The sequence below is a fragment of the Phyllopteryx taeniolatus genome, chromosome 2, assembly GCF_024500385.1.
Source record: "Phyllopteryx taeniolatus isolate TA_2022b chromosome 2, UOR_Ptae_1.2, whole genome shotgun sequence".
NCBI lineage: Eukaryota > Metazoa > Chordata > Actinopteri > Syngnathiformes > Syngnathidae > Phyllopteryx > Phyllopteryx taeniolatus.
In genome coordinates this window covers 20,849,635-20,861,778 of record NC_084503.1, presented here as the reverse complement: position 1 = coordinate 20,861,778, position 12,144 = coordinate 20,849,635, and the positions used below count along the sequence as shown (strand labels likewise).

At 45.0% G+C, this 12,144-nt stretch overlaps 1 protein-coding gene across 15 annotated transcripts in view; it reads left to right on the top strand.

Moving 5' to 3' along the window:
• Window positions 1–12,144, top strand: part of abcc12 (ATP-binding cassette, sub-family C (CFTR/MRP), member 12) — a 69,330-nt gene that overhangs the window by 51,586 nt on the left and 5,600 nt on the right. For 12 of the 15 annotated variants that reach the window (XM_061765116.1, XM_061765091.1, XM_061765136.1 and 9 more), the window contains 5 exons: window positions 1,292–1,518; window positions 1,602–1,739; window positions 9,631–9,820; window positions 11,301–11,390; window positions 11,481–11,670. In XM_061765116.1, coding sequence (XP_061621100.1) covers window positions 1,292–1,518; window positions 1,602–1,739; window positions 9,631–9,820; window positions 11,301–11,390; window positions 11,481–11,670 — 835 coding nt within the window. Of the gene's footprint in view, window positions 1–1,291; window positions 1,519–1,601; window positions 1,740–9,391; window positions 9,541–9,630; window positions 9,821–11,300; window positions 11,391–11,480; window positions 11,671–12,144 lie in introns of those variants that run through there. The other 3 variants (XM_061765166.1, XM_061765162.1, XM_061765145.1) reach the window with 3 other exon arrangements.

The following is a 12,144-nucleotide window of genomic DNA, read 5'->3' as shown; positions in this document are numbered from 1 at the left end:
AGCGTTTGAAACAGGATGGTACTTCGCACAGTTCCAGAGATCTATTGAAGATCTGACTGAAGACTGGAGCGAGCTCGTCCGCGCAGACTTTGAGGCAGGATGGGGACACATGGTCTGGGCCTGCCACTTTGTTAATCTTTTGTTGTTTGAAGATGCGTCTCACATCCTGTTCGCGGATGGTTAACGCAGAAGTTGGTGGTGTGATAGTGGTCGGTGGTGCGGCTGGGTGGGTGTGGGGTGTGAAAGTGTCCTTTTCAAATCTGCAGTAGAAGGTATTCAAGTCATTGGCTAGTTTGCTATTGTTCTCAGCTTGGGTGGATCGTTGCTTGTAATTTGTCAGCGATTGGAATGCATCCCAGACTGAGTCGTTAGCGCAAAACTGTTTTTCCAACCTTGCTGCATAGTTCCTCTTTGCAATGGTAATTTCTTTAGTCAGCTGGTTTCTAGCTCGATTATACAGGGCCCTGTCTCCGCTTTGATATGCGTCCTTCTTAGCTTGGCGAAGCTGCTTAAGTTTGGCAGTGAACCACGGCTTGTTGTTGTTGAATGTGTGAAATGACTTAGTTGGTACACACACCTCTTCACAGAAACTGATATAGGATGTGACAGTGTCCGTATATTCATCCAGGCTGCCAGCTGAATTTTCAAAGTCTAAACAGCTTTGAAGTTCCATCTTTGCTTTATTGGTCAACTTTTGCACTGTTTTCACTGTAGGCTTTGCACATTTAAGTTCTTGCCTGTATGTTGGTATTAAGTGAATTAAGCAGTGATCAGATGAGCCCAGGGCTGCACGAGGTATAGCAGGGTATGCGTTATTTAGCGTAGTATAGCAGTGGTCTAAAATGTTATTTTCCCTGGTAGGACAGTCGATGTGCTGCTTGTATTTAGGGAGTTTATGGTTGAGTTTAGCTTTGTTAAAGTCCCCGAGAATAATGAGGGGTGAGTCCGGGTGTTTTTTTTCAATTTCGTTGACTTGTTCGGCGAGCGTTAGCAGTGTGCCGTTCGTGTTAGCTTTAGGCGGAATATAGATGCCAGCGTGAATGAATGATGCGAACTCACGCAGTGAGTAGAATGGCTTACAGTTCAAAAACAGCAACTCCAAATGCGGGCTGCAGTGTGTGCTGAGCTCTGTGACGTCCGTACACCATTTTTCGTTGATATAGAAGCATATCCCGCCGCCTTTTGTTTTGTGTATTTGAATCTTGTTGCTTTATATTGTGTGCCCTTTTTGTCTATGGCTGGACCTCAGCTCTTTAAATAAAGCTAACTGATTGTTTGATACTGTTGCCAGATCATAGCCAGCCCCATGAGCTTCTTTGACACCACACCAACGGGCCGCATTCTTAACCGCTTCTCCAAAGACCAGGAAGAGCTGGACAGTGTTCTCCCAGTCCACATGGATCCTTTCCTGCAGTTCGCCCTGCTGGTGACCTGCACTGTGATCATCATCTCTGCGGTCTTCCCTCCCATGCTCATCGGCGTGCTCATCATGGGACTTTTGTTCACGCTCCTGCTCTTGTGGGTTAACTGCACTTTGGACCACCAGGATCTGTGCTCCGTGCTGTATAAACAGAGTTTTAAAAAGAGTGTCGTTTCTGCAGCGTTTTCCAGAGGAGCATCCGCCTGATGAAGAAGATGGAGAACATCAGTCGCTCTCCTTGCATCTCCCTCACCACATCCACCCTTCAGGGCCTCAGCACCATCCACGCCTATAACATGAGAGACAGCCACATCAAGCTGTAAGATAGCAATCATCACTGTCTCGTTACGTCCTTCAGGAACCCAACACTTGCACTTGGTATGCCAGTGGTAAGGTGCCAAAAAGTGATCCGGTACAGCTCAGTTGTCTGATGTTGTGTGGACAACTGGTCAGGTTGCATTTAAGACCATCATTTTTGATTCCCAGAGGGGAAATTGAAGAAGGTACATGTATGGTACAGTATTTGGAACAGGTCTTGGGATGTGGTTGGCTTGAACTTATGAAAGACTCAACTTGATTTTGACGTGGTATTCATGAGACTCAATTTGACATAGACTTAAACTACATGACTTGACAAGGCTTGCCTGTTTACATTTTAAAATCTGATTTTTTAAGAAAAAAAAAGTTACTGTACTTTTGTGTGTCATGCCACCTTATGAAGCATGTATCATGGAGGGAGCTCTGAAAATGTACTTTAGATACTGAGTGCGAAGTGACTAATGTGCAAACATATGTTGTGACTAACCAAGATTTGATGACTTGACTTGTTTAACTCAATGACTTGAATCAACTTGCTTGAAATTTAAAAGGGACTCAACTTGATTTGCTAGATTTTTGCCCCAAAATATGTGAGACTTGTTTGAAACTTGAAGGTTAAGATTTGACACCTACTCATGAGCTCTTGTGTTTGGTGTCAGGAGCAGGGGCGTACCACCAAATTCTGGTCCACATACAGAATTCTCGTGAAGGGCCCCCATCCCACCCTAAACCAACCCCCTACCGACACACACTACACACTGTCGTACAGTGATTCCCAACCAGTGTCCTGCAGCACATCAGTGTGCCATGACAGATCATTGTTATGTCGCAGGAAATCCAGTTTCACCTAATTGGTAATGAACGAATAATGTATCTTTGTTCAACTATTGCCAGTATTCCGGCAACAGATAGTTACAGGCAGAACAACCGATTAATTGCTCTTCCACCAGATGGCAGAAGGTACATAATTGTGACATTTTAGTTTGGTGGTATGAGTGATATTTTTTCTCATGTAAAATATGATGTGCTTTGGTTTTATAAAGGTTGGGAAACACTGCTGTCGTCTATCCTGAAGTTGTTCGACTATGGTTGGAGAATTGTGTTGTTTTAAGTTTGAACTCACAGTTTTGAATATCAAAACGCAGGATGACTCCCAAAGTAAGACGATAAAACAACTATGATTATTTCCTTTTTTTTTTTGCTTTATTATAACTCTAGACCTAAACTCAGAAGCTCATCTCCACTTAAGTCAAGGATAGGAAAGTAGCTGATCCACCTCCTGCCATGCTTTCTGAAAGATTTAGACCAATGGGTAATAGCCAGCTGATGTATCATGTACTAGGGTATTTATACCATTAAAACGATTAAAAATATATATATTTTTAGCATCAATATCATCAATAATAATGAAAAATCATGTTTAAAAATGAGTGGCGTAATAGTTACAAATTCCAGTTAAAAACAACGTATTTAGCCTTCAATTAAGAGGGCTATTTACTGTGAGTATCTCCTAAAATGTATTAAAACCAGACCTCTCAAGGAGGGGATGTGGGTTGTATTATTGTTCAATGTTTATTTCTATTATTTATATCTCTTATTTGTACTATATTCTAGATTGTTTTTCTAGTTATTTTATATTTTATTATACAGTTATTTGATTTCTGCTCATCCCCTTTTATTTCTCCAGGAGAAGGAACATTTAAATTTTTTTCCATTGAATTATTACTAAATGCTTACTAATTACTAAATACCACTCTTAGCACATCTGCCTCACAGTTCTGAGGACCAGGGTTCAAATCCCGGCCCCGCCTGTGTGGCGTTTGCATGCTCCCCCCTTATATAATATTTAATTATTATAAATAATAATTACAACAGTTTTAGGTATATGCTGGGTGTAAAATACGGCAAATAGTTCAATTTCAAATATACATATTTAAAGGAGGTGGCACGGTGCACGACTGCTTAGAGCGTCTGCCTCACAGTTCTGAGGACCAGGGTTCAATCCCCGGCCCCGCCTGACTGGAGTTTGCATGCTCTCCCCGTGCCTGCGTGGGTTTTCTCCGGGCACTCTGGTTTCCTCCCACATCCCAAAAACATGCATGGTAGGTTAATTGACAACACAAAATTGCCTGTAGGTGTGAATGTGAGTGTGAATGGTTGTTTGTTTGTATGTGCCCTGCGATTGGCTGGCAACCAGTTCAGGGTGTACCCCGGCTCCTGCTCGATGATAGCTGGGATAGGCTCCAGCACTCCCGCGACCCTAGTGAGGAGAAGCGGCTCAGAAAATGGATGGATCTGGTCATCTAGGTCCATTTGTTTTGTCGCGGTCGCCATTCTTGTTGCTTTGTTCCTTCTTACTGAAAGGAAAGTAAAAACGGCTACCGGAAATGGCCCAAAAAATGCAGAGGAAACTCCACCCTGTGGTGTCCTATCCAATACCAGCTGTAGCAACACCCCCCCCCCCCCCCCCCCCCCCCCCCCCCCCGACTTGGAGGAAAACTGCAGCACACTTTCAAAACAGCGGGGATGGGTTGCGCTGGAGTATAAAGGCAAACTATGCGTGGGACAGCCGCAGTGACGTCAGCGAGTATAAAGAAGCTGTAAGTGAGGGGATAGACAAGCGATTTGTATATTCATGAGTTATTTGTCGCAGTAAGTACGTTACCCCACACCTAGTGAAAGAGTCCTAGTGGTGTGTGCCTGCGGATACATGCAAGTGAATTGACACCGTTTTACATGCACAGACTGACAGAAGTGTCCTATAATTGCTGTGGCCGCACCGTGGAGGCTGAGGACCCCACCCAATCAATCGAGTGGCGCGATCAGGCCCAGGGGTCCACCCGAGAGCAGCCCGGTGAAAAGGCCCCGCCGAGGCGCCCCGACAAGTGGGGGCCACAAGTCCTCAAGAGTGGTTAGGGGGGTACCGACAATCTTTTGAGCAATTTTGATTGTCCGTTGCAGTCGGAGTTTGTTCTTTTTTGTAGCAGCACCAAACCAGACTGTGATGGAAGAATACAGGACTGATTTGATGAGTGGTGTGTAGAACTGCCTCAACAGCTCCTGTGGCACGCCATACTTCCTCAGAAGCTGCAGGAAGTACATCCTCTGCTGGGCCTTTTTGAGTATGGAGTTGATGTTGATCTCCCACTTCAGGTCCTGAGAGTCTGTAATTCCCAGGAACTTGAAGATCTCGACAGTTGACACAGGGCAGTTGGACAGCGTGAGGATGCCTCCTGAAGTCCACAATCATCTCTACAGTCTTGAGCGTGTTCAGCTCCAGGTTGTGTTGGCCGCACCACAGCTCCAGCCGGTCCACTTCCTGTCGATACGCAGACTAATCACCGTCTTTGATGAGGCGGATGACTGTGGTGTTGTCTGCAAACTTCAGGAGTTTGACAGCCGGGTGCGTTGTGGTGCAGTCGTTCGTGTAGAGAGAGAGAAGAGCAGCTGGAGAGAGGACACAACCTTGGGGCGCCCCGGTGCTGGTGGTGCGTGTAGATGAGGTGGTGTCCCCCAGCCTGACCTGCTGTGTCCTGCCCGTCAGGAAGCTGTAAATCCACTGGCAGATGGCAGACGAGATGCTGAGCAGGAGAAGCTTGGCAGAGAGGAGTTCAGGGATGATAGTATTGAACGCAGATTGAAGTCTACGAACAGGATCCTCTCGTAGGTCCCCGTGCCGTCGAGGTGTTCTAGGTCCCATGTTGACTGCATCATCCGCAGACCTTTTTGCTCAGTAGGCAAACTGCAGGGGGTCCAGCAGGGGACCTGTGACGCTCTTGAGATGGTCCAGCAAGTGGTGTTCAAAGGACTTCATGACCACAGATGTCAGGGGGACAGGCCTGTAGTCATTCAGACCTGAAATTGCAAGTTTCTTGGGGACTGGGATGATGGTGGAGCGTTTGAAATAGGATGGTACTTTGCACAGTTCCAGAGAGCTATTGAAGATCTGTGTGAAGACTGGAGCGAGCTGGTCCCCGCAGAATTTGTGGCAGGATGGGGACACAAGGTCTGGGCCTGCCGCTTTATTAATCTTTTTTTGTTTGAAGATGCATCTCACATCCTATTCGTGGATGGTCTACGCAGAAGTCAGAGGTGTGATGGTGGTCGGTGGTGCGGCTGGGTGGGTGTGGGGTGTGAAAGTGTCCTTTTCAAATCTGCAGTAGAAGGTGTTCAAGTCGTCGACTAGTCTACTATTGTTCTCAGCTTGGGGGGTTGGTTGCTTGTAATTGGTTAGCGATTGTAATGCATGCGAGACTGTTTTTCTAACTTTGTTGTATAGTTTCTTTTTGCAATGTTAATTTCTTTAGTCAGCTGGTTTCTAACGCGATTATACGTGACTCTATCCCCACTTCGATATGCGTCCTCTTTAGCCTGGTGAAGTTGCTTAAGATTGGCAGCGAACCACAGTTTGTTGTTATTGAACGTGCGAAATGACTTTGTTGGTACACACACCTCTTCACAGAAACTGATATGTCTGTATATTCATCCAGGCTGCCAGCAGAATTTTCAAAAACACCCCAGTCTGTGCATTCTAGACAGCTTTGAAGTTCTATCTTTGCTTCGTTGGTCCATTTTTTCACTGTTTTCACAGTAGGGTTCGCGCATTTAAGTTCTTGCCTGTATGTTGGTAATTAAGCAGGGATCAGACGAGCCCAGAGCTGCACGACGTATGGCACGGTATGCGTTATTTAGCGTAGTATAGCAGTGGTCTAAAATGTTATTTTCCCTGCTAGGACAGTTGATGATGTGCTTGTATTTAGGGAGTTCGTGGTTGAGTTTAGCTTTGTCAAAGTCCCCAAGAATAATGAGGGATGAGCCTGGATGTTTTTTTTCAATTTAGTTTACTTGTTCAACGAGCGTTAGCAGTGCGGCAGTCGTTTTAGCTTGAGGCGGAATGTAAACACCGAGAATGAGATGCGAACTCACGAGGGGAGTAGAATGGCTTACAGTCCAAAAACAATGACTCTAAATCCGGCCTGCAGTGTGTGCTGAGCTACGTGACATCAGTACACAATTTTTCGAATATATAAAAGCATATGCCGCCGCCTTTTGTTTTCCCCGATAACTCCATGATGCGGTCTGCCCGGTGAAGATGAAAGCCGGGAAGCATTACGGCACCATCGGGGACAAGTTCTGAAAGCCAAGTCTCCGTAAAACACAGGGCGGCGGAACGTCCAAAGTCTTTACTGGTCTTTGTCAGAAGATGAAGCTCGTCCATTTTGTTGGGTAGGGAGCGTAGATTCGCGAGGTGGATCGACAGGAACGCCAATCTGTATCCTCTCTTGCGGAGCTTAACTTGAATGCCGGGGCGCTTCCCCCTTCGTCGCCTACGTCTTCTTGCGGCCTTCTTCTCAGCCCCCCCCCCGGTGAGTAACTCGGGGAGGGATTGAGCGGATTTACGACAGTTGGTGAAAGAAAGTCCGGGGTAGACTCCCTGATGTTTAGTAAGTATGTTTAGTAAGTATTCCCTTGTGTAATGTCTCCAAAGATGAACGAATGAAAACATAGACAATATTAGAGAGCACGTAACCGAGACGTCCACACGGATAAGCGGCATCTTGGAGTGAATGTGAGTGCGAATGGTTGTTTGTTTATATGTGCCCTGCGATTGCCTGGCGACCAGTTCAGGGTGTACCCCGCCTTTCGCCCAAAGTTAGCTGGGATAGGCCTATTTCTCAGTGAAATAAATTGGTGTCTATTGTATCCTGATTTGACCGACAACTTCAAGGAATGATCTCGTTCTTTCATCAGTTTCAGAATACATTTGTTTAACCAAGGAAGGCCATTCTTTCTAGCTTTTAGTTTAATTATCCGTGTGAATTATATAATATTTTATTGTATTTTGTTGGGAAATTTAGAACAATCCTCATCTAAATTTTTGCCAGCGAGTAATTCATCCCAGTTTACTTCTTGGATAGAATTTTTGAAATTTTGTTGTTCATGTTTTGGTATCCTATAGGATTCAGTGGTGGCAAAGGGTTTGAAGCGCTTTTTATTTAATTTTCTTGTGACCATTATAAGATTGTGATCAGACAATCCTGTGAGCATATTGTATGGCTTCAAGATCCTTTCTGGCCTATTAGTAAAAGCTAAATTAATCTGAGTGCGGGTGGAGTTTGTAATTCTCGTAGGGCCATTAATTACCTGAGTCATATCCATATCATCCATAACTCTTTTCAATTTTTTCCCAACTTTGTTAACTTCCCAATTAACATTTAGGTCACCCATTTTTATCACCTCTTTTGGAAGATATAGTTGTTTCAGTAAAATTTCCAGCTTTTCATAAAAATCTGCATTTGATGAGGGAGGCCTATAAATAACTACAGGCAAGAATAAAAGACATTTGCTGTGACAAAGAAACATTTAGTCCAAGAAATTCTAATCCATTCTCATCTGTAACATGTATTTCATTACAATTAAAAGAGTCCTTGGCATAAATCATAACACCTCCTCCCTTAGAACCTTGTCTGTCTTTTCTAAACATTTTATAACCAGGTACAGATAGTATTGCTGAGGGCGGAGATTCATGGAGCCATGTCTCAGATAGCCAGAGGAAGTCAATATTTGATTCAGTGAGAAGGTGATGGACCTGATCACTTTTCGTTAAAATGCTTCGTATATTTAAGTGTGCACAAAGAATGCCTTTTGATTTATGTGTTGAGTCCCATATTAATTTAGAGTTATTAACGGTTTGGAACACCCTGAATTTCCGGTGCTTTAGTATTGTGGGGTTTGGCAGCCCCCTGTTTCTTTTATTGTCCTGCACAGAGTACTGACCTCAAACTGATAGAACACCTTTTGGATGAATTAGAGTGCAGACTGAGAGCCAGGCCTCCTCGTACAACATCAGTGTGTGATCTCCCAATTTTGCTCATGGAAGAATGAGTAAACATTCACATAAACCCTCTCCATAACCTTGTTGAAAGCCTTCCCACAAGAGTTGAAGCTGTTACAGCTGCAAAGGGTAGACCATCGTTGTCCATCCATCCATTTTTCATACCGCTTATCCTCACTAGGGTCGCCGGCGTTCCAGAACCTATCCCTGACTTTGGGCGAGAGGCGGGGTACACATTGAACTGGTCGCCAGCCAATTGCAGGGCACATATTAACAAACAATCATTCGCACTCACATTCACACCTACTGGCAGTTTAGAGTCGCCAATCAACCTACCACGCATGTTTTTGAGATGTAAACCGGAGTACCTGGAGAAAACCCACACAGGCACGGGAAGAACATACAAACTCCACACGGGGGAGGATGGATTTGAACCCAGGTCCTCCGAACTGTGAGGCAGATAAGCTAATCAGTCTCCACCATGCCGCCAACCATCATCATATTAAACCATATGGATTTAGAATGGGATATCACTTAAAATCATATGTGAGTCAAGGCAGGTGAGCGAATACTTCAGGCAGTAGTGTATGTGGATAAAAATGTGATATTAATCAGATAGGATATGCAATACCGGCGGCACGGTGGGCGACTGGTTAGCATGTCTGCCTCACAGTTATGAGGACCAAGGTTCAAATCCCGGCCCCGCCTGTGTGGAGTTTGAATGTTCTCCCGTGCCTGCATGGGTTTTCTCCGGGCACTCCCGTTTCCTCCCACATCCCAAAAACATGCATGATAGGTTGATTGAAGACTCTAAATTGCCTGTAGGTATGAATGTGGGTTTGAATGTTTTTGTTCTTTATATGTGCTCTGCCGTTGGCTGGCGACCAGTGCAGGGTGTACCCCACCTCTCGCCCGAAGATAGCTAGGATAGGCTCCAGCACGCCCGCGACCGTAGTGAGGATAAGGGGTAAAGATGATGGATGAATGGATATGTAATACCTTGTAATTTCATTCAGTTCTATTGATCCCTTGGTTCATGTCGTGTCTTGTGTTGTAGGTTCAAGTCCCTGAATGACATCAACTCCAACCACTATATGCTCTTTAACTCCGGGACCCGCTGGCTGGCCTTCAGGCTTGACTTCATGGCAGCCACGCTGACCTTGTTTGTGTCGCTCTTTGTGGTTCTGAGCCGTAACGAGGACATCAGTCCGTCCTTAAAGGGTCTAGCTTTGTCCTACACCATACAGGTCAGTACAGGTAGCCAGCAGAACTGTGTTAAGAAGTCAAGTTGTACTGTTACATTGTACTTAAGTAGAAGTAAAGATACCTGATGGCAGCATGGTGTGTTTTGCACGTCTGTCTAACAAGTTCTGAGTTTCAGGGTTCAAATCTTGGCTCCGGTTTTCCCATGTGGAATTGGCATGTTCTCCCCCGTGGATACATGGCATTCTCTGGGCACTCTAGCTTCTTCCGCATGCTGAAAGCATACATTCTAGGTTTATTGAACACTCTAAATTATCCAAAGGTGTGAATGTGAGTGTTTATGGTTGTTTGTCTATATGTGCCGTGCAATTGGTCGGGGACCAGTCCAGGGATTACCCTGCGTCTCGCCCAAAGTAAAATGGGATAGGCCCAAAGTCACCCTCGACCCTAATGCGGATAAAAAGTGGTGGAGAAAATGGATGGATAAATACTTGCTGTAAAAAAAAACACTGTTAAAGTAGAAGTACTGATTAAATTCCTTTCCTGGAGTAAAAGTAAAAAAGTACAGACACTAAAATGTGCTGACTTACGAAAGTAAAAATTTATTTTTACTGTCAAATATATTCAATACACGTTTCGCAAAAAAGTCAGGTAAAAAAAACTTTCCTGCACACAGAGTAGTTTACCTCTTTTATGAACTTGCACAGTGCTCGCATTAGCAAATCAAAACATTCAAAAAATGCTAAATTTACTTACAATAACCAGAGTGAGTGCCAGAATATAGTGGTTTTTAGGCTGACACAAGACAACACATCAGTTGACAGCATCAAATAATTATCTTAAATAAGGCCATGGATGTGGAATATTAATGCATCTCTTAATCTGTTGCATCATCCTTGTGAATGCTTATGGTCCTCCTCACTGCTGTGTCTGTTTTTTTCCACCTTGTAAGTCACAATCGCAGTTGACTTGACCTTGTCATGTCTTGTCATGGAGAGGGGAAAAAAGTAAAGTATGTTTTGATAAAGGAGAGGAAAGTACATCCTTCCACCTATCCATTTTCTTTACCGCTCATCCTCACTAGGATCGCGGCCTTCTAGAGCCTATCCCAGCTATCTTCGGGCGGGAGGCGGGGTACACCCTGAATCGGTCGCCAGCCAATCACAGGGCACACAGAAACAAACAACCATCCGCACTCACATTCACATCTACGGGCACTATAGAGTCCTCAATCAACCTACCATGCATGTTTTTGGGATGTTTGAGGAAACCGGAGTGCCCGGAGAAAAACCACTCAGGCATGGGGAGAACATGCAAACCCCACACAGGCAGGGCCGGGATTTGATCCCCGGTCCCCAGAACTGTGAGGCAGATGTGCTAACCAGTCGCCCTCCGTGCCGGCATGTAAAAAGTCATCATGGAAAATAAATACTCAAGTAAAGTACCGGAAAAATCTGAAGTACAGTGGCTAAGTATTTCTGCTTTGTTATTTCCGACCACTGGACATGATGTATGGGTGCGTAGCTGACGGGCATGCTGCAGTACGTGGTGAGGCAAGCCACAGAGGTGGAAGCCAGGTTCAACTCAGTGGAGAGGCTGCAGGAGTACATAACGGTCAGATACCTTCATAGAACCCTACAAAACCAAATCCCGATGGGAGTGTTACACAGTTGGATTGGTCCAATCTAAGATTGTCGTAAACAGGGGTGTAAGTCCGAGGCTCCCAGACACCTGGAGGACGCTTGTATGCCAGAAAACTGGCCCACGGGGGGGTCCATCGCCTTCCAGAACTACAAGATGAGGTATAGAGAGAACACGCCCATTGTCCTGAATGGGCTGGACTTCATCATCCGAGCTGGAGAGAAGCTGGGCATCGTGGGAAGGACGGGTTCTGGTGAGGCTGCAGAAATTAGTTGTTGTCCTGCTCTTTCAATACTTACACAGGTACTCACACTATCAGTGAGAAAGCAAAAAGTAATTACTATTAGTGTGATAGCTAAAAAATATATATCGAGAGAAAAAAAGTGTCTGATAGCTTATAACTTTCAACATGTTTTAATAGGAGATAGTAAGATATCTTGTAACATCCATCCATCCATTTTCTGAGCCGCTTATCCTCACTAGGATCGCAGGCGTCCTGGAGCCTATCCCAGCTATCATCGGGCAGGAGGCGGGGTACACCCTGAACTGGTTACCAGCCAATCGCAGGGCACACATAAACAAACAACCATTTGGACTCACATTCACACCTAGGGGCAATTTAGAGACTTCAATTAACCTACCATGCATGTTTTTGGGATGTGGGAGGAAACCGGAGTGCCCGGAGAAAACCCATGCAGGCACGGAGAGAACATGCAAACTCCACACA